The sequence below is a fragment of the Maylandia zebra genome, linkage group LG6 (assembly GCF_041146795.1).
Source record: "Maylandia zebra isolate NMK-2024a linkage group LG6, Mzebra_GT3a, whole genome shotgun sequence".
NCBI lineage: Eukaryota > Metazoa > Chordata > Actinopteri > Cichliformes > Cichlidae > Maylandia > Maylandia zebra.
Window position 1 is genome coordinate 17,288,862 of NC_135172.1, and position 23,905 is coordinate 17,312,766.

The 23,905-nt window shown below is 43.3% G+C and overlaps 1 protein-coding gene across 1 annotated transcript in view; it reads right to left on the reverse strand.

Moving 5' to 3' along the window:
* Positions 1–3,381: 3,381 nt before the first annotated feature.
* mtnr1aa (melatonin receptor 1A a) overlaps positions 3,382–23,905 on the reverse strand; it is a 46,973-nt gene continuing 26,449 nt past the window's right edge. Inside the window, exon 2 of the mRNA XM_004549252.2 lies at positions 3,382–4,937. Within this exon, the coding sequence (XP_004549309.1) occupies positions 4,069–4,937 (869 nt within the window). The 3' untranslated portion in view covers positions 3,382–4,068. The remainder of the gene's footprint in view (positions 4,938–23,905) is intronic.

Sequence of the window (23,905 nt, forward strand, 5' to 3'; positions counted from 1 at the left end):
GGAATGGCATATATTGTGCTCTTCAGCTGCTGTAGCTCATTTACTTTAAGGTTCAGCATGAACTTATGGGTTCAGAAGTACTCTTCTGAATACCTAAATCAACTTTCTTCTCCATTTTTATGCTAGCTTTGAACTTCAGCAGGTTGTCTCAACATGTCTAAATGCACTGAGTTGCTACCATGTGAATAGCTGATTAGGTAAATATGTTAATGAGCACTTAAACAACTGTACCTAAGAACTGGTGCCAACAAGTGTCACACCACATTGCTTATATTATTTTGAAGCCTGATAAATGCAGGTTTATTTGCTTTTTTCCATTAAATATCCCGTTGCATTTTGTGTTGTTGAATTCTACTTGTTTGAGTGTCTTACATATTTTTAGGCTGTTTTAAATGTTTGCTCATCCAAATATATCAAACAAGTCGACAGTTTACATGGGATGTTGGGATATTTCTTTACATGATTGACTTCAAGTCTACAGGGAGTGCAGAATTATTAGGCAAATGAGTATTTTGTCCACTTCATCCTCTTCATGCATGTTGTCTTACTCCAAGCTTTATAGGCTCGAAAGCCTACTACCAATTAAGCATATTAGGTGATGTGCATCTATGTAATGAGAAGGGGTGTCTAATGACATCAACACCCTATATCAGGTGTGCATAATTATTAGGCAACTTCCTTTCCTTTGGCAAAATGGGTCAAAAGAAGGACTTGACAGGCTCAGAAAAGTCAAAAATAGTGAGATATCTTGCAGAGGGATGCAGCAGTCTCAAAATTGCAAAGCTTCTGAAGCGTGATCATCGAACAATCAAGCGTTTCATTCAAAATAGTCAACAGGGTCGCAAGAAGCGTGTGGAAAAACCAAGGCGCCAAATAACTGGCCATGAACTGAGAAAAGTCAAGCGTGCACCTGCCAAGATGCCACTTGCCACCAGTTTGGCCATATTTCAGAGCTGCAACATCACTGGAGTGCCCAAAAACACAAGGTGTGCAATACTCAGAGACATGGCCAAGGTAAGAAAGGCTGAAAGACGACCACCACTGAACAAGACACACAAGCTGAAACGTCAAGACTGGGCCAAGAAATATCTCGAGACTGGTTTTTCTAAGGTTTTATGGACTGATGAAATGAGAGTGAGTCTTGATGGGCCAGATGGATGGGCCCGTGGCTGGATTGGTAAAGGGCAGAGAGCTCCAGTCCGACTCAGACGCCAGCAAGGTGGAGGTGGAGTACTGGTTTGGGCTGGTATCATCAAAGATGAGCTTGTGGGGCCTTTTCGGGTTGAGGATGGAGTCAAGCTCAACTCCCAGTCCTACTGCCAGTTTCTGGAAGACACCTTCTTCAAGCAGTGGTACAGGAAGAAGTCTGCATCCTTCAAGAAAAACATGATTTTCATGCAGGACAATGCTCCATCACACGCGTCCAAGTACTCCACAGCGTGGCTGGCAAGAAAGGGTATAAAAGAAGAAAAACTAATGACATGGCCACCTTGTTCACCTGATCTGAACCCCATTGAGAACCTGTGGTCCATCATCAAATGTGAGATTTACAAGGAGGGAAAACAGTACACCTCTCTGAACAGTGTCTGGGAGGCTGTGGTTGCTGCTGCACACAATGTTGATGGTGAACAGATCAAAACACTGACAGAATCCATGGATGGCAGGCTTTTGAGTGTCCTTGCAAAGAAAGGTGGCTATATTGGTCGCTGATTTGTTTTTGTTTTGTTTTTGAATGTCAGAAATGTATATTTGTGAATGTGGAGATGTTATATTGGTGTCACTGGTAAAATTAAATAATTGAAATGGGTATATATTTGTTTTTTGTTAAGTTGCCTAATAATTATGCACAGTAATAGTCACCTGCACACACAGATATCCCCCTAAAATAGCTAAAACTAAAAACAAACTAAAAACTACTTCCAAAAACATTCAGCTTTGATATTAATGAGTTTTTTGGGTTCATTGAGAACAAGGTTGTTGTTCAATAATAAAATTATTCCTCAAAAATACAACTTGCCTAATAATTCTGCACTCCCTGTATAAGGCTTAACTACTATTTTGTTTTAATCACACTTACAATAGTAAACATTTTTGCAAAACTGGTTTGACTTTCAAAGGTTTTTCAAGGTAGGCTTGAATCCAAATGTGCAGAGACAGACATTAAGAACATATGCTGTATTTTTGTTGGTGTATTTTTGGATGAACTGTTTTCTGTCCAGTTTGACTTATTCTATTTTGTTCCTGTCTTTTTTTTTTTTTTAAGACATGTTCAATGTATTCATATTTTTTTCCCCAGACAACATCAATTTGCAGTGATTTACTTTCTTTTCCATCTAAAGTTTGGACAGACTGCAGAACTTTGAGTGCTCTGTTTGAGTTTTTCATGGCCTCGCCATAGTAAACACCACATTTTATGGTCTTTTTTTGGACACTGAATCAGTAAATAAAGACAAGCCTAAATCAGTGACATGAAACACCTGATTTTCCTTTTCCATTTTGTTGCATCCCTTGCTATAAAAATCACTGGCCTCAGATTACTGTATGACTCTGTTTGGGGGCAGTGTAAATCCCTGGGATTTTTACATTTGCTCATCCCCAACCCATTCATTCCTTCCTACTGCACACAGCTCTTGGGATTAAACGGATTGAGAAGGGGGCAGGGAGTCCTGTGGGTGCTGGCTCTTTTAGCTCTTGCTTTGAGGATGATGGTCAGCTGCTGTTATGTAAGCCAAGTGGATTTCAAATGCATGGTTGGGCCACTCTCCTCTGCGGTGCATTATTTCTTTGTGCTCCACTAACCGGGTAGCCCACGCACACTATGCAACACGCATGCAAGTGCTGATGCATAGTAGCCTAAACTGTCCCGGCCTCTTATGCATTGCAGAATTCTTCCCACTGTGAAGGGCACAGTGAAGGGCACAATTTTCATTAGTTCACCTAAAAATTTGTTTGCAGACAGAACCTTATGAGCTTATACGTTTAACCGCCACTCATATCATTCAGACAATGCAGACAAAACTAAGCACTTGCTACATAACCTTGCCATATCATATCCATTGGATGCTTTTACAGGTAATGATGACTGTGTTCCACCGTGTGTGAAATCCCAGTTACCCAGGCAGATTTGTAGCAGAGCTGTCACACTGGCAAAAAAAAATATGAATAGAGGACAAACCAAACTACATCATTTACAGGCCAATGCAGTGTCCTGAAACAAACTGGTCATTTGAGAGGGTTAGAGGCTAAGACTGCAGCAAACAAAGTTACTGTTTAAAGCCATTTATAACTGTAACACATGATGGCCAAAGGAAAGAAGAAAACACCCCCAATAAACCAGAATTGTAGTAAAACGAGCATCGGTAAGTACACTGAACACAGGGCTAATGCAAAAACGCCGTCAGTATCAGATTTTATTTTGCATATGAATAATTTCCAATATCCATGCATACAGTATAATGAGCACATAATGTGGTAGAGACAGAGAGAGAGCGAGAGATATTGTCTTTACTAAAGAATATATTCCACCTAATGTAATGGACGGTACTGTAGGTTACACTAACACAGCAGCAAGCCACACTGCTTGCACTCAGTTAGTGTTACAGTGTCACGAATGAGGTTATTAAAATTGGTTAACTCCATTTACAAACTTGCGAGTATCTTTTCAACCGAGATTTGTAGAAATCTTATTTTAGTGGCCTCATAAAATGTTCTTTTTGTTCTTTTGAAACCGGAACCTGATATATTGTGTATTTACATGGCATTTCATACAAAATAAATACTTATATATTTAATGATACATTTATATCATCATTGTAAACATGAAAACAAAACAGACATCATATATTGTTTTGTACTACAGGGACTGCAGAGTCAAACAAAAGTGCTTGATCAGAGACAAAGATGTTACGCACCCCTGTTCTTGCTGTGATTGTTCAGAGATCAGATAGCACCGTATGACTCCCGACAGAAGCTGTTTGTGGTTTATATTTGGTATTTTTCTTACTCAGCTTTTTTTCCTTTTCTTCCTCATACTCTCAGTATATTGGTTTTATGTCTCTGAGTTCTGTTTCAGACAGAGTCCACTTTGACCTGGTTGTTGTTGGTCATGAGCGGTGACGGTTTACTCTTGAGCCGCTCCCCTGCGTCATTCGAGCTGTCCTGGAAGAAGATGCGAGCCGTGCACACTGACACTACAATACGCTTGTACTCGCGCCGGAAGTTCTGGTTCAGCACGCCATACACAATGGCATTAAGGCAGCTGTTAAAGTAGGCCATGAAGTAGCTGGCCACGAACAACCACTCAGGGATGAGGGGAATCACAACCTCCGGTTTGATCGCTACAGCCAGTCCGATGAAGTTTAGCGGTGCCCAGCACACAGCAAAGAGCACAAACACCACAAACATGGTAACAAAGTTCCTAACGTCATGTGGCGTCAACTTGGGTCGATTGTCTGGCTTGACCCGTCTCCTTACCTGTATGACCAATATCCAAATGCGCAGGTAGCAGTAGGTGACAATCATGATGGGTAAAATGAAGTGGAAGAAGACCACGGCGATGGTGTACGCGGAGCTAGCCGACTGAACAAATGTGCAGGAATAAACCCGCGGGTCGTACTGAAGCGAGCCCACAAACAGGTTGGGCACGATGGCAACAACAGTCAGCGCCCAGATTAACAACACATAGCAGACAGAGTTTTTGTCGCTGTACAGTTTATCGTATTTGAGGCTGTGGCAGATATAACAGTATCGGTTGATGGCGATGCCGGTGATGTTGAAGATGGAGCCGATGACGCTGACACCCATGAGGAAGCCGCTGATTTGGCAGTGGACGTAACCCAGGTTCCAGCCATTGTGGAAGATGGAGGTGAGGACCAGAGGGTATGGGTAGATGGCCACCACAAGGTCTGCCACTGCCAGGCTCACCACAAAGATGTTCCCTATCGAAAACACAAACAGCAGAGACATGGATGACCAACTGAGAACAGACTCAACATTCAATTAAAGGAGACATGGAGTCATTATATCCAGAGACTGCCAAATGTTCCTCGCTTTAACATATTTAGTTTTCCCCACCTTTCTGGGAGTCTTGTGACTTATTATGAAGAAAGAAACGAGTACAGAACAAATATGACGGCATGAAAACCGCATCATTGATAAAGTATTGTTGATGTCACCCCTGTGGACTTTGGATTGGATCATTTAAGACATGGATAAAGCTCTGCTGCTAATTCCCATCTTTCCCCTGAGTCAGAATCTTTTAAATTGAGCAAGAACACAGAATTACAATTTGTATAAATATCACTGAGAAGATCTTCTATGTGATCATCTGACACAAGATGCAAGGCTCCTCATTTCTTACAGCATTAAAGGCAAAATCTGCCCAGTGGAAATGACAATCCTTTTGAAAATCTGAGCCCATTGCGTGTTGGCTATGATAGCTGGCCTTAATTAAAATAGATGTAATCAAATGTGCTAAAACAAAGAAGACCCCCCACTAACACAATACTTTAGAGACATCCATTTGTTTCTCTTGCAATTTTGTAACTTAAGCCAGAGGAAAAGTGCCTCAAGGCTGGATGTTGAGAGGGAATCCATCTGTAGTTTGGTATTGTATGTGTGCATATGCACATGTGCGCTTGTGTGAATGCATAAACACAGTAGTAGTTTCCCTCGATGATTTGGCATGTGTGAACATCAGCGTACATTCAGCTGTTACCTTTTGATGTTAGTGAATAATGAAAATAATGCATATTTCTAATTGTCAGGAAGGACTCTACAGTGCGCATGGAAAGTAAGCATGATCTAAAGTGGGGATTATAAAGATACAGTCTGCAGGAAACACCCAGCCACCAAAGGACCAAGTCTGTCCCACTGGATGACTTTGAGAATGTCAAAATTGCAAAGAATAGGGCATAATTTTGCATCAGGAAGAATTGAGGAAGTTGGTATGAATCGATGTTGCCATGAGAGTGGTTGTTTAAAATTGTATCATTCTATGTAGGCCCTGAACAGTTGATTGCACTGTAACTTAAGAAAACACCAGTAAAACACCTATGGTATGAATTTTAAAATCCTAGGTGACGACCTTCTCGAGTACCGCATTCACGAGCTTGCCCACGCCGCCCGCCTGGTGAGGTGACAACAATATCAGTTTTTTACAGCTAAGGGGTGAAAAAACAGCAATGTGAATAAAACACAGCGGAAGGAGAAAAAAATAACATCTCCCAAAACACAACGGAAGTGTATTTTGGGAGACATTAACGTGACAGAACAGCTGTGAGAGGATTGCACAGGAAGACACACTTAAAACAAGGAGCATTCATCGCTTTTGTGAGGAAGAGAAAGATACTAGGTAATTATATGAATCACATGATTCATATAACACTGTAGATACATGTTTGCTATTAGCTATGCAGCTGTTATGTTGTGACTTGTGCAGCTGTTCCATCACGTTATTGTCTCCGTAAAAACACTTCCATCCTCTTTTGTGAAATCTTTCTCCTCATTCTGTTGAGCTGTATATCATTTCTATTGTGTTTTGTGTGCTTTTGAAGCATTTTTTTAATTGCTAGTGGTTCTTTTATAAGGTGAAGTGTATTTGACCTCTCAGGGCCACCTCATATATATCTTAGTTTCGGAGCATCTGTGGTTCCAGTGGTAGAGAGGGTCATCTATGAATCGAAATGTGATCCCCACTTCATACACAGAATTGTATTACCAGAGGCTGAAGGATGCTGGGCATGATACTGAACCCCAAGTTGCCCCTGATACATTCATCAGAGAGTGTGTGTGTCCACCTGGGTCTGGGTGCAGTTCCCCCTCCAGGGGCAAGGGTACCTAGGCCCGGTTCGTAGAGTACGCTTGGGGAGTGTGATCGTGTGTACAGCGTCTCTTTATGTCTGTCTCCACCTTGGTTGAGTGTGGAGTAAGTGCATATGAGAGCATGAGGGTGGGAATGGATGTTTGTGTCTGTGTGTGCCTGTATGTCTGTGTCTATATGTCAGGTTGGGTATCAGATGCCACCTCTCTGGGGACATCTCAGGCCCTCCAAGGTTTGGAGGCCTATCTCCACCCACCACCACTTCCCCTGCCAGTGGTGGACTCCCTCAGGTATCGGTGCGTTGGTGGTTCTTTGTGTCCGGGGATGGGCGTCCAGGTACACACCGGCTCACTCCTTGGCGGCCGCTTATCGGGGCCTGGAGCCTGGGGCTCGCTCGGGCCACTTCGGAGGTGGGGTGACCCCGGCCTCTCGGCCTGGGGCTCGGTCACTCAGGCACAGCTGGCTGCCGGCGGAGCTCACGGGCGCGTCACTGCAACTCCCCCTGGCTTCTGCTCCGCGGCTGCTGAGTGAGCCCTCATCTGGGACTCTCCTCAGCTCTTTCTGGGACAGTGGCGCGGCTGCCCCTCTGTTGGTCTTCCTTGGTCTCTTGTGTTCTGGGGGCCTCTGATTGTCTGGAGTTTTGATCTCCTCCATACCTGCTTCATGCCCTGGAGGACGGGGCTGTGGCCCCCCCACACCCTCTAGCAGATCATTACATGAAGGAACCTTTTTAAAAAAACAAGCGCGTCCATGCTCACAGGTGTACACACGGGTGATCACACCCACAAACTACACCCTTTTTGGCTCCTACCTCAAAGCACACTGTGTTCTGTTGATCTTATGTGCTGCACAATAATGTTTAACATTTAGTATTTACTGTCATATTCCCATATATCATTGTGATGTTGTTTATTCTATTACTCTTGTTCTCTTCTGCTTGTTTTCTTTTTTCTTTCTCAGCAGGTGATCCAGGTGATTGATATATGCATTTTTTTTCTCTGCCCGTTCTGTTGGTTTTTGTCTTTTGCCCTTCTCCCCCGTCCCTCTTCTCAGCTGTTTCTCTTTCCCTCTTTCTTTCTCCCCTTCTTTCCCCCAGTCAAGTCTGTCCCGTATTCAAGTGAAAATAAAATAAACAATAAAAGTTGAATCAAATGGACCATTATGGCAAGGCTGGGATGGTCAATTTGGTAAAGTAAATCCGTTGGGCATCTTTCTTTGCCTTTAGACAACAATTCTGATGGCAAAAGAGCCAAACGGGACAGGCAAAAAAAAAAAAAAAAAAGAGAGTGTGTGTGTGAGAGACATATATAAAAAAACGTATACAGATAAAATCGCTGTATGTGTGACTGGGGGAAAGAGAATTAATGCAAAGTGCTCTGAGTGCTCAAAATTAACTATAAAGTGCTACCAGCCCATTTCCTATTAGGAAAGTTGTATGGCAAGTCAGTACCGATGGCCTGTCATACCACACCAAAGTAAAGTCTTTAAACCCAGCAGTATTACAGTTTTTTACAGACGCTAGGACACATTTCTCAATACTTAAGTCACTTTTGCAAAACTCTTCACACATTTCAGCAGTTCATTTCACATTCAAAATGCACTACAACTACCAAAACACTTCATTCAGGTCTCAAATGAACACATTCCTCCAGAACACTAGCAAAGGTTGACAGCCGACAAACACACTTTGTCACCCACAAAACAATGACCTAAAAAACACTAACAACATGTAGCATTACACAGTGTTTTCCTGTGTAAAACAAGGACACATCTCTGTTTATAATTTCAATATATGTTACTGGAATGAATCAGACATCATGTATTTATGTTTATGTATTTTTATTTTTTTGCACTAAGTAATCCCAAAATACAAGAATTTGTATACACACCATCCACTGATACACATACAATAGTAATGCTAATCTACTCGGTCTTCTCCATTTGGCCACAGGTTCTCATCCACATCACATCTTATGTCATCTAGGGCAACACACCTAGGAAAGAATCTTCTGGCTGCCAGAATTGAAGGAGTTGAAAAATTGAAGGAGTAACACCTGTGTAGATGTTCATCTACAATGAGAATCAGCTGTGGCTGGTTAAACTGCATTGTTAGATTTAAAATATGTTTCAATAAAATATTGCCGTTGGATTTTGCTGTCTTTTCAAGTTTTGCATTGTGTTATTGTTTTGACCATGAGTTTAACAGTTTTGAAAACAGTATGTAAGCACATGCAAAATGTCCTGTCCGTACAAAGCTTTTTGGCAGTTGTTGTGTCTGAGTGAGAAGATGATTCATGAAATTTGAGAGATGTGGTCATTGAATGCATTTTGAGCCAAGACAATGATAACTGGTCCTCAGTTTAGCCCACATAGACTTCTGTTGTGCTCACTGTGTGAGGAGTTTTGCAAACGTGACCTAAGTATTGGGAAATGTGTCCTAGCGTCTGTAAAAAACTGTAAAAGGAAGGGAAACATTTGGAGGTGTATATGGCCCATGAACTAAAATAAGTTTGAAACCCCTGATCAGCAGACTGGGTAGTAATCAATGGGATGCAAATGCTTTCTTTGCCCCAGAAATGACGAGAAAATGATATACCCTGTTAAAGAGGGACACACTTTTGCAAAATGACAGCTGACAGAAAATTACTGTAATTCTCAGCCTCTTTCCAATGATGAGCAAAAGAGACAAAAGCATAAATATTTGATGACACCTTGCAGGAACACACTCACTTGTGTGTGCAGGCACACAGCTCTGGACTTTGGCTTGAACCCCCTGTGATGACGATGTTGGAGGACCCTAAGATCAAGCCACATGGCATTCTCCCTAGCTTTCACTCGTCTCAGTGGAATGTGTTCTGCTTATGAACATAGGACAAGCCCGGATTTGCAGATGTATTGACAGCTTGTCACAAATGATAAGACGGATTCTATGTCGCAGAGAAGCTAAGGTGCATCACATGTATCTCTGCAATCACTGCAGTGCGCAAAGCAATTAAATGTTTGCACAGACTTCTGTGCAGCCAGTTACAGACACAAACCTGTAAACCTGTAGACAGACCTGTCAGTCTCACCTAAGCATTAGAAGCACATTGGTGCTCAGTGGCACTGTTATCTCCGATAAACCATGCTATTCTACTGCCAGGAATCGCATGTGGCTATTAATTAAGTTTGTCCTTTTGTATGTCTCATTGGGCTGCCCTCTATACGGAATTAAATGCACCTGCTGTTGTCACAAGATCCCACGGCTGCAAGAGAGCTTTACTATATATGTACGTGTGTGATGCGCTTTTTGTTCATCTATCTTTGTGAGGACCTTGAGAAACAAAGTTTTTTTTCCTTTTTTTCCCCACAGGCACCTGTAGACTTTCGTGTAGTATTTTTCTGTACGACAACATGGGTGAGTATGGTGAACAATATACAAATAGTTCATGATTAAAACCCTCCACATTGTACATTTAAGTAATCAAACAGTCCATAAGAGAAAATGTGTTTACCATTATTGGAACCAGGTTTAGCTAAAGGTCTGGTTAGACTGTTTTACAGAGTGACAAAGAGAGATGATCACAGTGATGGAATTAAATCCATCTGATTGTTTTTTTTTGTTTTTTTTTAACAGTGACAACTAATTTGCTTCGTACACAGTTGTGAACAAACGGCCCCACAACATCTTCCCTGTTTACTTAGACTTGTATTACCTGAGTTTTGACCTGTTCAACGAGTAAAAGAAGTATTTTGAACCAATTTCATGGTAACACAAGCAACTTTTTTTGTTGAGAAGTTGCAAAAAAGTACAAATAAATAGCTATCACAAATACAAGCAATTGCCAGGGTTTTGGCACAAGTAGCTAAAATTATTGAAGTCTAATTCACCTAAAAATTGATTTATAGAAATGTAGAATTAATCACGTAATGTTTTATAGAGTCCAGATTTGTATTATTATTAAACTTTATTGTGTTATATTGTCCAGTGTATCTATTGTTTTGTCTCTTTCATATGGTTCAACAGCATTTCACATTTCACTTCATCCACTAAACCAATAAAAAAAAGGTTATGCAAAACAAACAGCACTTTAGTGGCATTTTTTATATGTTTGTCACACTTAATGGTTTCAGATCATCAAACAAAAATATGAGACAAAGATAACAGAAGTAAACACAAAACCCAGTTTCTAAATGAAAGTGTTTATTACTAAGGGGGAAAAATCCAAACCTTCATGGCCCTATCTGAAAGAAATGGTTTCTTCTTTACACTTAACACATCCAGCACTCACTATTATTATCAATAGTCATGTTAATGTCCAATATTCACCCTCCCTTTAGCCATGTTTCAGCCTCCACCCACTCCTCAGGGAAATATGTGCCTTTTTAGCAGCTTAATGCTTCATAGTGCTCACCAGCTGGCAGCTAACTTTGTCTGTCTACCTCTCAGTGCCGGACAGGATAGCATGCAAATACCACAGAGTGTTAAATTGAACATAATCAGAACAGAAAGATAAAAAAAACAGAGAGAGATTGTAATTTTGTAGGTTGGCTAAAAAGTGACCCCTTTCACTTTTTTAAAAAACAGAACAAAAAACAAAACACTTGATCAGTTCCTATTTATTCCACTGAGTACAGCCTTGAAGTACAAACACATGAATGTGTGTCACAGCTAGCACTGTGTGTGTGTGTGTGTGTGTGTGTGTGTGTGTGTGTGTGTGTGTGTGTGTGTGTGTGTGTGTGTGTGTGTGTGTGTGGAAAAGGGTGCAGTTAGTAAAACTGTGTGTACTACCAAATGAAAACATATTTCCACGTTCAGAGAAAGTGTAAAGACAACGTGCTAACCGTCAACTTTAGTTGCCTCCCCCTCTCTTCTACAGCTACTCTTTACTGTAACAACCCTGTTACAGGGTTTTAAAGTCAAGTCACTCAGTATTAACAGCCTTGACCTTGACAAGGTGAAATGCTTACAGGCAGGTGGCTCTTTTGGCTGTTGGACTCTCTCACTCACTGACTCTGTCACTGTGACTAGTCCTGTGATTGACGCATCACTCTGAGTTTTCATTTGGCTCGAGGAGAGATATGGCCTGGTGCAGTGTCCCTTTTCCATTTCTGCAATCCCACACTTTAAACCAGTTTCTATTAGGACTTAGGCAGAAGTGAAGCCCATCTGAGCATTTTTTTTTTTTGCCAATGTAGCTTGCAATGAATTTTGGCACAGTCTGCTAAACTGAGAAGATACACAGTTCATTTAATGTCAGCTTGACTTTTCCCACATGTTACGGTGTCGCAGCATAATCTCAGAAGCGAATATGGTGATTTTTGAACTGATCCCCAGACATGGCATACCATCTAAATTACTTTTTCAATAATCGAAGTCAATGCTAATTTTCGTAGTAATGACTCTCTTACCCTGAAACATCTGAATTTGGATTTTATCCAGTTGTTCTGAGCAGTTAGTTTAGTTCAGACAGGCTGAATGCAAAGTGTCTCTGAGCAGCTATACCAAGGTCTTTCTACATATTTTCCAAAGGGATTGAAGAGCTGGATTCTACTGGGTCATACAAGGGCGGTCACTTTTTTCTCCTGAAGCCATTGCAGTGATATGAAAGATCTACCCTCCTATCAGCTCAAATTATCCATCCTAGTTAACGTTATTAATTCAAACAGGCCTAAAACCTTAGACTCATTATAACCATGTACTAATCAGCATGTGATTGTTTACCCTAATCAGCTACTAGATCATTACAGTGGGTCCTAGCAGACAATGATGAACTCTCTGGCAGACACCAACATAAACTCTGGCCAAGTCAGAGGGAAGACCAATTACACGGTTATTGCCCATAATTGGGCATTAGCACTGAATTAAGTCTAAGCCAAGAACTCATCAACTTTTAATCAACTGGACTTTTTCATAAGCATCGTTTCTCTTGAGTGAGTTGACTCTGTGTACTGTCTGCTAGCGAACAGCACAACATAAGGCTTCATATTTGGATGCTTGTAGACGCTTTGTAAAATTCAAATTAAAAGTTTTATAGAATAGAACATCGAAAACATATCAGTTGTTTAAACTGGGCTAAATGTTTTCAGTTTGTGAAAGTTCTGGACTGCAGGCAGGCCAGTTCAGCACCTGGACCCGTCTGCTATGAAGCCATGTTATTGTAATTTCATGTCATGTAATTTCAGACTTCTTCTGCTGGCCTTAGTCTTTGCCTCAGTCTTTCTGAAATGAGCTTTGGCCCAGAAGAAATGGTTGGGTTTCTGGATCATGTTCATAAAAGAGCTTTAACCAGCATTTGAGGATGGCTCAGCGAACTGTGTTCACAGACATCGATTTCTGGAAGTGTTCCTGAGCTCATGCAGTGATTTTCATTACAGAGTTATGTCTGTTTGTAATGCAGTGCTGCCTGAGGCCCTGAACATCACAGTCGTTCACTATTGATTTGTGGCCTGGTAGGTTGCACACAGAGATTTCTCCAGACTATCCAGATGTATGTAGATGATGAGAAATTCAAAGTTTCATAACTGTACGCTGTGGGAAAATGTTCTGAAACTTTTTCACAATTTGTAGGGTTTTTTTTGTTTTCAAAACTTTACTTCTGAGAAACTTTGCCTCTCCAAGAGGCTGTTTTTATAGCCAGTGAAGTGACTGACCTGTTGCCAGTGAACCTAATTAGCTGTGAAATGTTCCTCCAGCTGTTTATTTGTAGTAGCAGTTACTTTACCAGCCTGTTGCAATGTTTTTGAGATTTGTTGCAGCCAACTAATTCAAAATGCAAATAGTCTTAATGAAACAGTAAAAATCCCAGTTTAAACACTAGATGTTTTCTACAATTTATTTTCAATTAAATATCTGTTTAAGAAAATTGTGTTTTTATTTACATTTTATACACATTTTTTTATTGGGGTGTTATTCAGAGTGCGGGGGCCTGTTTTCAGCATCAAAACTGCTTTGTTCCAATAGAGCACTGTGTTACCTAAGGCATGTTTGTTATATAAAAAGGCTTACTGATCATTAGAATACCCTTTTACCATTATGCTAGAAAGCTAAAAAGGGTTATGCAAATGAAAGAAGCAATAAATTTGGCTGTCTTAATAATAATAATACAAAAAACAGCAGCTCTTTTTCTCTCTGTTTGGAGTTTGTTAATTTGCCCATTTTTATCTTCAACTACAAGAAAAACATTTTAGTATTCAACAAAGACAGCAATTAATAACAGACCAAAAGAAGAATTACCTTTAGCTCTATGGTAACATGATGGGAGAAGACTGCATTTTGTTATTTAAAGTGACATTTCTCTCCAGATTTTTTTTCTCTGGCCTGAAGTCTTATTTATCTAAATTGTTTAGGTAGGAGCTGCTCAGCATTGAAGACATCAGTCGCAGAGATGTCTGCCTTTTTCCAGATCCAGAAGTTTTTCGAGAAAATCACGAGCAATGTCATTCATATATTCAGAAATCACGATCAAGTTACTATAAAAATAAAACAAAATCCACAAACCTTGTTTTGAGTAACTCTGTGTAGTAAGTATTTCATTTCTAAGCAGTAAAGGACCTTCAGCTGAGCTGTAATGTTAGCTACATAGCTGTCATAAAAAACTCACTAAAACAATCTCGATGGAGAAATAGCTTTAGACCTACAAAATCAGGACTCCGCGTAAGAAGAAAAATGTGTAATTTTAATTTGGAGGTGAGGTTCCACTTTAAACATGTCATGCACTACTGCCATAGATAGTTATGTGCTTCTTTGTCATAGATACTACAGCCATGGTCACTACAAGCCATGTCCCAGTTACAGATTTTGCTATAGAGTGCAGCGACTTTACTCCCATAAGAGCCTCCTTATAAAATAATGTGTATGTGCTGAAGGTCAGCAGCAGGGGGAGTCGGTCTGAATATGCAAGCTGTATATTATGTGTCACTCTGTCCAAACTGCACAACCAAACCAGGCATTTCGTCGACTGATGTTGTGACTGAGGTCAGAATAAATGAGCTGAGAATCATAACTTATTTGTTAATGTATCATGTAAGTATAGAAATATATTTTATGTAAACAACATATAAATGTGTATATAAACACATCTTGCACTTTGAATTTCAATTATAAATGACTGTATTTTCACACAAAGCTTTTTTATTTGTATAACAAAGTTGTTTTTCCTGACCAACAAACACACAAAAGATTTCAATCTCACAAAAGTGCGAAAACAGGAATGGCAGTTCCTGAGAACACGGGGCAGCACAGTGTATGATGTATTTTTATTTGGCTGAAAACTGAGTCCGGTTTAGTGCAGCCTCACTTAGTTCTTAATAATGTGCATCTCCCAGCAGACAAACTTAATACTTCTGTAGTAGAAATAAAAAGCAATTATGAAACAGTGGCAAAGGGGGTAATAAACTCTTCACTTCACACTCGGTGACCACAGAATCTCCACAACGATACAAAAGCTTATTTGTAGTGTTACATAAATACATCTTGCCACATTGAGATTTTTAAGAATGAAAAAGGCTCCATTATCCATTTGTGCAACAATATAACTAACACAGCAGCCAAAATGGTATGAGATAAGTACCGTGGTTATCTGAAAGTATAACAGCACAAATACCTATTTGACTTGCAGAGTCAGATTAGTATGTGGACTGCAGCACTGTGTAGATTACAACAGGGTGTTACAGGTGGTTAGCTCAGAGTTATTAAAAAAATGTTAAATGAAAAAAAAAAGGCTTGTCTAGATATCTACAAATCAGACACTGCATTAAAACACACACAGGCAGGGACAGTATCCAAAGGAATCCAACTCATATTGAGACTCATATGATACATGCATCCCGACTTGTAACAATAAAGCAAATCAATTATCTCATATTTACAAATTGTTAATGACATCAAGAAAACACCTTACATGTTACAGGTCAGTGGGAAATTAGAGCGCGTTACAACTATAGATGATGACACTTGGACATCGCAACACTAGGATGTTTGTTTTGGCTGTTACAGGGGGGTTGGGAGCCAGCCATGAAAATAATTTGACTGGAAAGTAAAAATGAGGTTCTCCAGGGCTCCTCCAAGGACAAGCATTGTTAAAAATATGGGTAATAACAATTGCTGAAGAAAATGCAGTGTGGTTAGGGACCATAGCCACATGTCCTGGAACTGCAAACATTATAAAAGTGCAAACTTTACCATATATATGTGCTATATTTTACATGTTTTATTTATGATTGCAAGAAAAACTGATTACCATTAACTGGGTGAAACCTAACTCTCCTACAATAGCTCAGTGGTTACAAAAGTTAAACATGTCGAAAAGATGGACATGACTGCCATCCCATATCTTAAACTGCCTCTGTTTATAATAGGATGGACACCTGCTATGATCTACCTGGATAAAGACGTAGTTTGATGTATTTTGCAAACATCTGTAACAACAGGTTTGTTAGTTCATCTGGCATCTTAGTTTCTGTCCTCTCTTTGTTTACTCTTTTCTCCTTTTTTGCCCCTTTTTGCTTTGTATTGTTAAAAATGCCTTCTTCTGTTACTAGCAATTAAGTTCAGTAAAAAAGAAGAACAATGCATTCGAGCGCTTCTCTGATCTCTTGATGATTAAAAAACCTGAAGTGAAGTCCGGGTGATGTTAGATTGGCTGGTTGCCATTTTTTAAAGAAATGCAGCTGACAAAAACAATCGACATTTATAAGAATATAAATGAGAGGTCAAAGAAAAAAATTGTGCCGTCATCCTTTAGTCTACTTTAGGTAATACTGTGTGAAGAACGTATTCGTACAATAAATACACGTGAGGGTGTTGAAGTAAGGTGACACAGTGGTGGGGTGGTGGCACTGTTGGCTCACAGCTTGTCTGTGGAGTTTGCATGTTCTTCAATTCAAAGTATGCCAAACACTTTACTTACTTTTAGCACAACTATGGAATATGGTACAATGCAAATTAACGAGAAGGCATTCTGTAACCTGTAGTGAAATAGCCAATCCCAATACTGGATTGCTAGCTCTTATATAAAGATGATACCTAGATGAAAGAAAGGATCCCATGTGTTCTAGTGTGTGTGTTAGCTTAAAACTTCTTGCATCTGTCACTATGACAGGGTAAAAAAAGAAATGGATTATCATGGTACTCTGTCCTGGCAGATTTAGAGTGGCAGCTCCTGGTTTTGCTCGCAGAAATGTGACAAAATGCACACAAAAACAACAACAACTTTGATGTTGGAAAATTACTTGAATTGCATTAAAAATAACGCAAGAGAAAAAGATGTTGAAAAAAAACTGTAGAAACAGAGAAGAGATGGAGGCACTCCTCTAAAGAAGCAGAGTAATTATGTCCCAGGGTCACTATTGCATTTGTGAATATTGTATTTATGAATGAAGCCGCTGACAGCCGTGAATGATGAGACTCGCAGCCGTTTTAATCCCCTCGCATCTTTTACGATGCTATTTCAAGACTCTAGGATTGGTTCAGAAAAACAAAAAAGCAAAGCGCATTAATAATAAAATATATAAGACAAAACAGTCAGTAGTGTATCAGTTGTCTTCTCCTTTGCTGTGATAAAGTATTTGCTTTCAGCTGCTGTGAGAAAAGTAGGAAAAAAGAAGCCCTTTTGACAAGGTTTTTAGGTAGAAGAGGTTTATTCCTACCCTGGTGTGGCAAAGGAAAGAAGGGATTTGCAAAGTGACCTCAAGTGCCCTCTCTGCTAAAGGAGTACCAAACAGAAAGAGCAGAGTGGAAAGCAGCGTGATGCACTGCCAACCTGATTTCTGTTTTGCATCCAGCACCAGCGCTGTTTTTACAAAGCAGTAGCCTGAGGATTATTTTTAAATGTCAGAATAAAAGTGTTAATCACTGCAGTTAACACTGACACACAGGCAGTGCAAGTTCAAAAATTTCCTCAATGACCATGGCAACACATTTTTCCTTGGTTTTATCAGACTGTTTTTAATTCAAGGTTATTTCCTGACTCACGGCATTCGAGAATGTTTATCTTAGCTTTCCCACAGGGTAGGAAATTCCTCAGCGATATTCTCGAGTAAGTAGACAATGTCCTTTGTCCAGGAAAAATTTAAAACAGCAGACCTTTCTTCCTCTCTCGACAGCAACACATAATACATGTCAATGTTTTTTGTCTTTTGCGTTTTTTTAAGGAATGATCGATGAGTTCCCTTTCTCCCGTGGCACAATTAGGATGTCCGGTGGGTCTCAGTGGTGCGATGCGGCTTAAGTGACACTTTAGCAACATCTCAGATCTAGGGAGAACTGCCCAATCAACTCAAAACCTCAAACATCTAACTAAGCAGTCTCAATCTCAAATTGCTGGGCCTCTTTCCCACAGCGACCACTACAATTTTGAGGCTCATGTGTTGTGAAAATACCTGTCTGCCACACTTACTTTCCCTGTTCAGGGAGCAGAGATGACAAAACACCACGGGTGGTGTCACACTGGATGTCAGCCAGGGCCCCACAGCTGGTGGCCTGACACAGCCTGACAGGTCCAGTCACGTCTTCCAGATAAAGCCTCCAAGACAAGTTGTCCAATGTCATGTTGTCAATCTGATTACATAGTCTTCATGTGTCATGAACTAGTGGCAAATCCAGAATATAAAAAAATTAACCTGTTTGCCAGACTGGGCATGAAAATGAACTAAATTTGCAACACTTGTATCTGTGTGAACCAACATGCTGTCATCTTTAGTCACAGATGTGCTAGTATTTATTATTCCACAACTATGATCTTGATGAATATCAGGTCACTATGAACAAGATACTGTACTTGGAAAACCCCCTAGGAGTTGTAGGTTGGGTGGACCATGTGGCCACAGCTCTTGTAGCTTCTGGTGCTGCTAAGATTTACAGTAGTCCAGCTGCTCCCTAGTGAGCAAGACCTTTAGCTACAACATATCTGCATTTGGTTGACTTTTCATCCCACGATTAGAGTAGCCTACAGAAGATCATTTTTCAGACACTTCCAGTGTGACTAAAATCTCTTTGAACTTGCAGTAATACAAATTTAAGCTCGGTGACATCTCGATTGCTACATTTCTTATAAATTCAGGTAGTGTCATGTAGTGAGGGGCGAGTGACAGGCAAGAAGTGGACCTCGAAACGTCCCAAATCTCATCCTTCTCAAACTATACATGTTGTATAGCTATTGGCATAAAGAGATCGGTCAGAGGAAGAATGACTAAAGACTCAACAACATGAAAGCGAGCAGCGATGGAAACAATGTGCTTACAGTGATCATAGTAAAAGTGAATAAAAGCATGTGTCTGCCAAAGGTTACAAGAAAATGGCTTCATTTGGCGCTGTTGTGCTGTTGGCTAGACAAGATAAACCAACCTATTGTTGATCTTTGTCACAAGAATATAAATATGTCACATGAAAGGAAAGCTGAAACAAAGAAATAAAAAAATACAAAGAAAAAAGTCTATTTTAGCCTGTATCTCGTGCCTGTCTTTGCTTTTACTCATTAAAAACTCTATAAGAGCAACTTTCAAAAGTGGTTTTATCAATACAGCTGCTTCCCAGGATGGCCAGCCTTCGTCACTTACCGAGCTGATAATCTCGCAGGACATATGCACATACTTTTAGTGTGATTCACAGACGTGCAAAACACTCTTAAACAAACAAGGGAGATGTCAGAGGTCAAAACCTGACTACATCCAACTGTTACTTTTTCTTGTCTCATATCAGACATTCAGAATTCAGAAAAATGTAGCTCATTTTGGCTGATCCTTTATTCACAACAGCAGGTAGTCGAGCATATTTTATTTGGCAGATTTTTTTAAGCAACTCTCAAGGGATTCATGTCTCCCCCACAGGGGAGTGCTTTGCTTGTGGGGGCAAATGTATAGCCCACAAGACTATAAAGCTCAAGTTAAATATAAATAATATTCACAACGGTGTAAGGCAAAGAGTGGTTTTGTCTAACGTCATACTCATATTTAACATCAGCCATCTGCTACGATCTCACAAGGAACTCCATACACAAAAACAATATGTCAGGAATCGCTGTGCGGCAGGCAGGAGTTGGACCCAAAATGCAGGACTCACAGACTCGGGGAGGTGAACTCAAAACACAGCTTTATTTGCTGGGAGAACAAACATACAAACTAGACTAAACTGGGAAACCATAAACTAAGAACTCACAGGGAGACACAGGGAGATCCACACACAGCATGAGGGACGACGTCACGCCGAACAGAGGGAGACGCAGACAGAAATACACAGAGGGTAAACGAGGAAAGTGGGAACACACGGGGAACACAGGTGACACTGATAATCATAACGAGACAGGGCGGGGTGAACTGAACATGACATGTACGGGCGTGAGAGTCACAAAGTAAACAGGAAGTGCACAGAGGTTCAGACAGGAGGAGAGAGAGCACGGGGAAAACACAGACATAACGGGCTGGGGAAACATGGAATAAAACATAAGGAGAGACGAGGGCTCACAGATACACAGAGGGGCACACAGGGGGTAAAAGCCATGAAGGGAAAACACTTAGGGAACAACACAACAGGGCAACTCAGAAAACATGGCCTAAATAAGGAACAAAATACAAACATACAAGAAAACTAAGAACACTGGGCCAACATGGCCCAGGACCATGACAGTACCCCCCCCTCAAGGGCTGGCTCCCGACAGCCCAAACCCGAAAAAACAAAAACAGAAAACAACCCACCCAGGGCGGGAGGCGGGGGACCAGGACGGAGGGACCAGAACGGGAAACAAAAACAAACAACAGAAAACACAGGAGCACATGACTATAGTCCAAATAAGGTTCAGGGGGCCGACCCAGAGCCCACAGGCACAAGAGTTCACGGGCCACACGGTCGGGGGGCCGACCAGGCGGGTGGCACAGGTGACAGAGTTGGCCCGGAGGCCGGCCGTGCGGAAGGCAGCGGCGATGGCGAAGGGGGGGACGACGACGGAGCAGTTCAGGGGGCCGACCGCACGGAAGGCAGCGGCGGCGGCGAAGGAGACGACGGAGCAGTTCAGGGGGCCGACCGCGCGGAAGGCAGCGGCGGCCCTCCAGTCTCAGGCATGCTGGCCAAGGCCTGGTGGGCACAGGACCAGTCGAGGCAGGACCAGACGAGGCAGGACCAGTCGAGGCAGGACCAGACGAGGCAGGACCAGACGAGGTTGCAGAGGCTGAGGCAGGACCAGGCGGAGCTGCAGAGGCTGAGGCTGGACCAGGCGGAGCTGCAGAGGCTGAGGCTGGACCAGGCGGAGCACAGGCTGAAGCCGAAGCTGGGCCAGGCGGAGCAGAAGCAGAAGCCAAAGCTGGACCAGAAGCAGAGGCTGAGACCGGACCAGGCGTAGCAGAAGCAGAGGCTGAGACCGGACCAGGCGTAGCAGAAGCACAGGCAGAGGCTGGCCCAGGCGTAGCATAAGCACAGGCAGAGGCTGGCCCAGGCGTAGCAGAAGCACAGGCGGATGCAGCCGGACCAGGCGACGACGAGGCGGTCGCAGGTGGCGGCTGGACAGGCTCCTCGGGCCCTCCAGCTGATGCGGCGTGAGGCTGAACGGGCCCCTCGGACCCTCCAGCGGATGCGGCGTGAGGCTGAACGGGCCCCTCGGACCCTCCAGCGGAGACAGGAGGCTGAACGGGCCCCTCGGACCCTCCAGCGGAGACAGGAGGCTGAACGGGCCCCTCGGACCCTCCAGCTGACGAGGCGTGAGGCTGGACAGGCCCCTCGGACCCTCCAGCGGAGACAGGAGGCTGAACGGGCCCCTCGGACCCTCCAGCGGAGACAGGTGGCTGAACGGGCCCCTCGGACCCTCCAGCGGACGTGGCTTGAGGCCGGATGGGCTCCTTGGGCCCTCCGGCCGGAAGAGACGGCTGAAGCAGAAAGCAGTCCGAGGCGGAGAGAAAGCTCACGCCATTCCTAGCAGGCTGCTTCCCAGCCTGTACAGCTGACGTGGAAGGAAGCTGAACGGGCTCCTCGGGCCCTCCAGCAGACGTGGCATGGTGCTGGACGGGCTCCTCGGGCCCTCCAGCAGACGAGGCATGGTGCTGGACGGGCTCCTCGGGCCCCCCAGCTGACGAAGCAGAAGGCTGGACGGGCTCCTCGGGCCCCCCAGCAAAAACAGTTTCAGAACCAGCAGGCCCGGGGACCTCTGGAAAACGCAGAGCAGGACTAGCAGGCGCACGGGCCTCTGGCAGGGACAGAGCAGGACCAGCAGGCGCACGGGCCTCTGGCAGCGTTGATGCTGACTGGGGCTGAGCAACACATAGGTTAGGCTCAGGAGGCAACAGTTGGGTGCAGTCCTCGGCTGACTCCTTAGCCCCCAGGGGTCCAGAGTCAACTGCGGGTTGAAACTCGGACTCTGGGGAGGCCCTGGAGGTAGTAAATGTCTCTAATCGGGCCAGCTTTCGAGGGACGAAAACAGTCCTGTTGAGCATGTTTTCCTGCTTAATACGAGTGAGAAAAGTTGGCTGCTCAGCAGGAGACTGGGTTGAGAAAGACTGAAGTGACCGTTGTGGTGAGAATGAAACTAGTGAAGGAGCAGATGATTGAGCTGCAGGTAACGGAGTAGCTAACTGGGCAGCTGACTGAGCTGAGGGCAGCTGAACAGCGAGCTGGGCTGCTGAATGGGCTAACGGTTGAGGAGGTGTTTGTAGTGAGCGTGATGCAGGGGGTGGTATAGGCTCCCCTGAGCCTCTAGGGCTCGGTTTAACTAGCTGAACGAGTTCAGAAGAAACAGTTCTGCTTAGGCTTCTCTGCTCTAAGAGAACAGGGCAGAAACAGCCCGTTAAGTCCCCCTCCCCATTCTTGGGTTGCGAACCCACAGCGTCATTCATAGATTCAGCAGTACATGTCAAAACTGAATTCAAACTGTCCGGGGTTAACTCTGTATCGACAGAAGAGTTCTTAGCAGGCTCCAACAGAGGGTGCACAATCAGAGTTTTGCCCATGCATTCTGATTCTTCAGCGGAAAAAGCATCAACATAATTAGTCAGGGAGTCTTTTCTTTCTACTGGGCCGGGGTGAATGTCCATGGAACAAACCGCCTTCACCTCACTACTCTTAGCCGTGAGAAGAAAACAGTTCCCATTACTATTTGCAGGTGAAGCAATAGGGGTACAAGCAATAGGGGTACAGTCAACATCACTCACCATTGCCTGCTGTTCTGACGAGTGATTGGGCTCCGGTTGTAGTGAGGAATGACGGCGGTGGCGCCGCTTCCTCCTGGCGGCAGGGGCTGAGGCGACAGGAGAAACTGGTGACGATGGAGAAAAGACGTCCTCGTCCTGCGACCACATCGCCGCCAAGCAGGAGGCAGGTGAATTAAGCCCTGAGCGGCAAGAAGTGGAGCTCTGTGGCCGCGGTGCAGAAACGCCTTTCCCCTGTTGCAATTGCTGCTGTACGGCGGCCGACTCCGCGGAGAGCTCCTTGTGTTGCGGCCGATGCCGATGCGGCGGCTTCGGCGAAGAATACTGGGCGCGGACAAAGGCTGCAAGCTCCCGAGCCTGTAGCACCTCCTGGGCTTCATGCAGCTGGTCCATGAAGCCCATAAATCCCTTTAGTGTGCGCAAATGAGGATTCCCCTCCAGGATCGCTTCTATAGCGTTAATCCCAACTGCCATGGTCTTAGCGTCCTTAGTGAGGGAAACCCGCTCGATCAGGCGGTGGATGCGGGAGAGGTCATGTTCCCGGGATGAATCCGCTGGGTCCATGTTGTGGTGACGTCGTACTGTCAGGAATCGCTGTGCGGCAGGCAGGAGTTGGACCCAAAATGCAGGACTCACAGACTCGGGGAGGTGAACTCAAAACACAGCTTTATTTGCTGGGAGAACAAACATACAAACTAGACTAAACTGGGAAACCATGAACTAAGAACTCACAGGGAGACACAGGGAGATCCACACACAGCATGAGGGACGACGTCACGCCGAACAGAGGGAGACGCAGACAGAAATACACAGAGGGTAAACGAGGAAAGTGGGAACACACGGGGAACACAGGTGACACTGATAATCATAACGAGACAGGGCGGGGTGAACTGAACATGACATGTACGGGCGTGAGAGTCACAAAGTAAACAGGAAGTGCACAGAGGTTCAGACAGGAGGAGAGAGAGCACGGGGAAA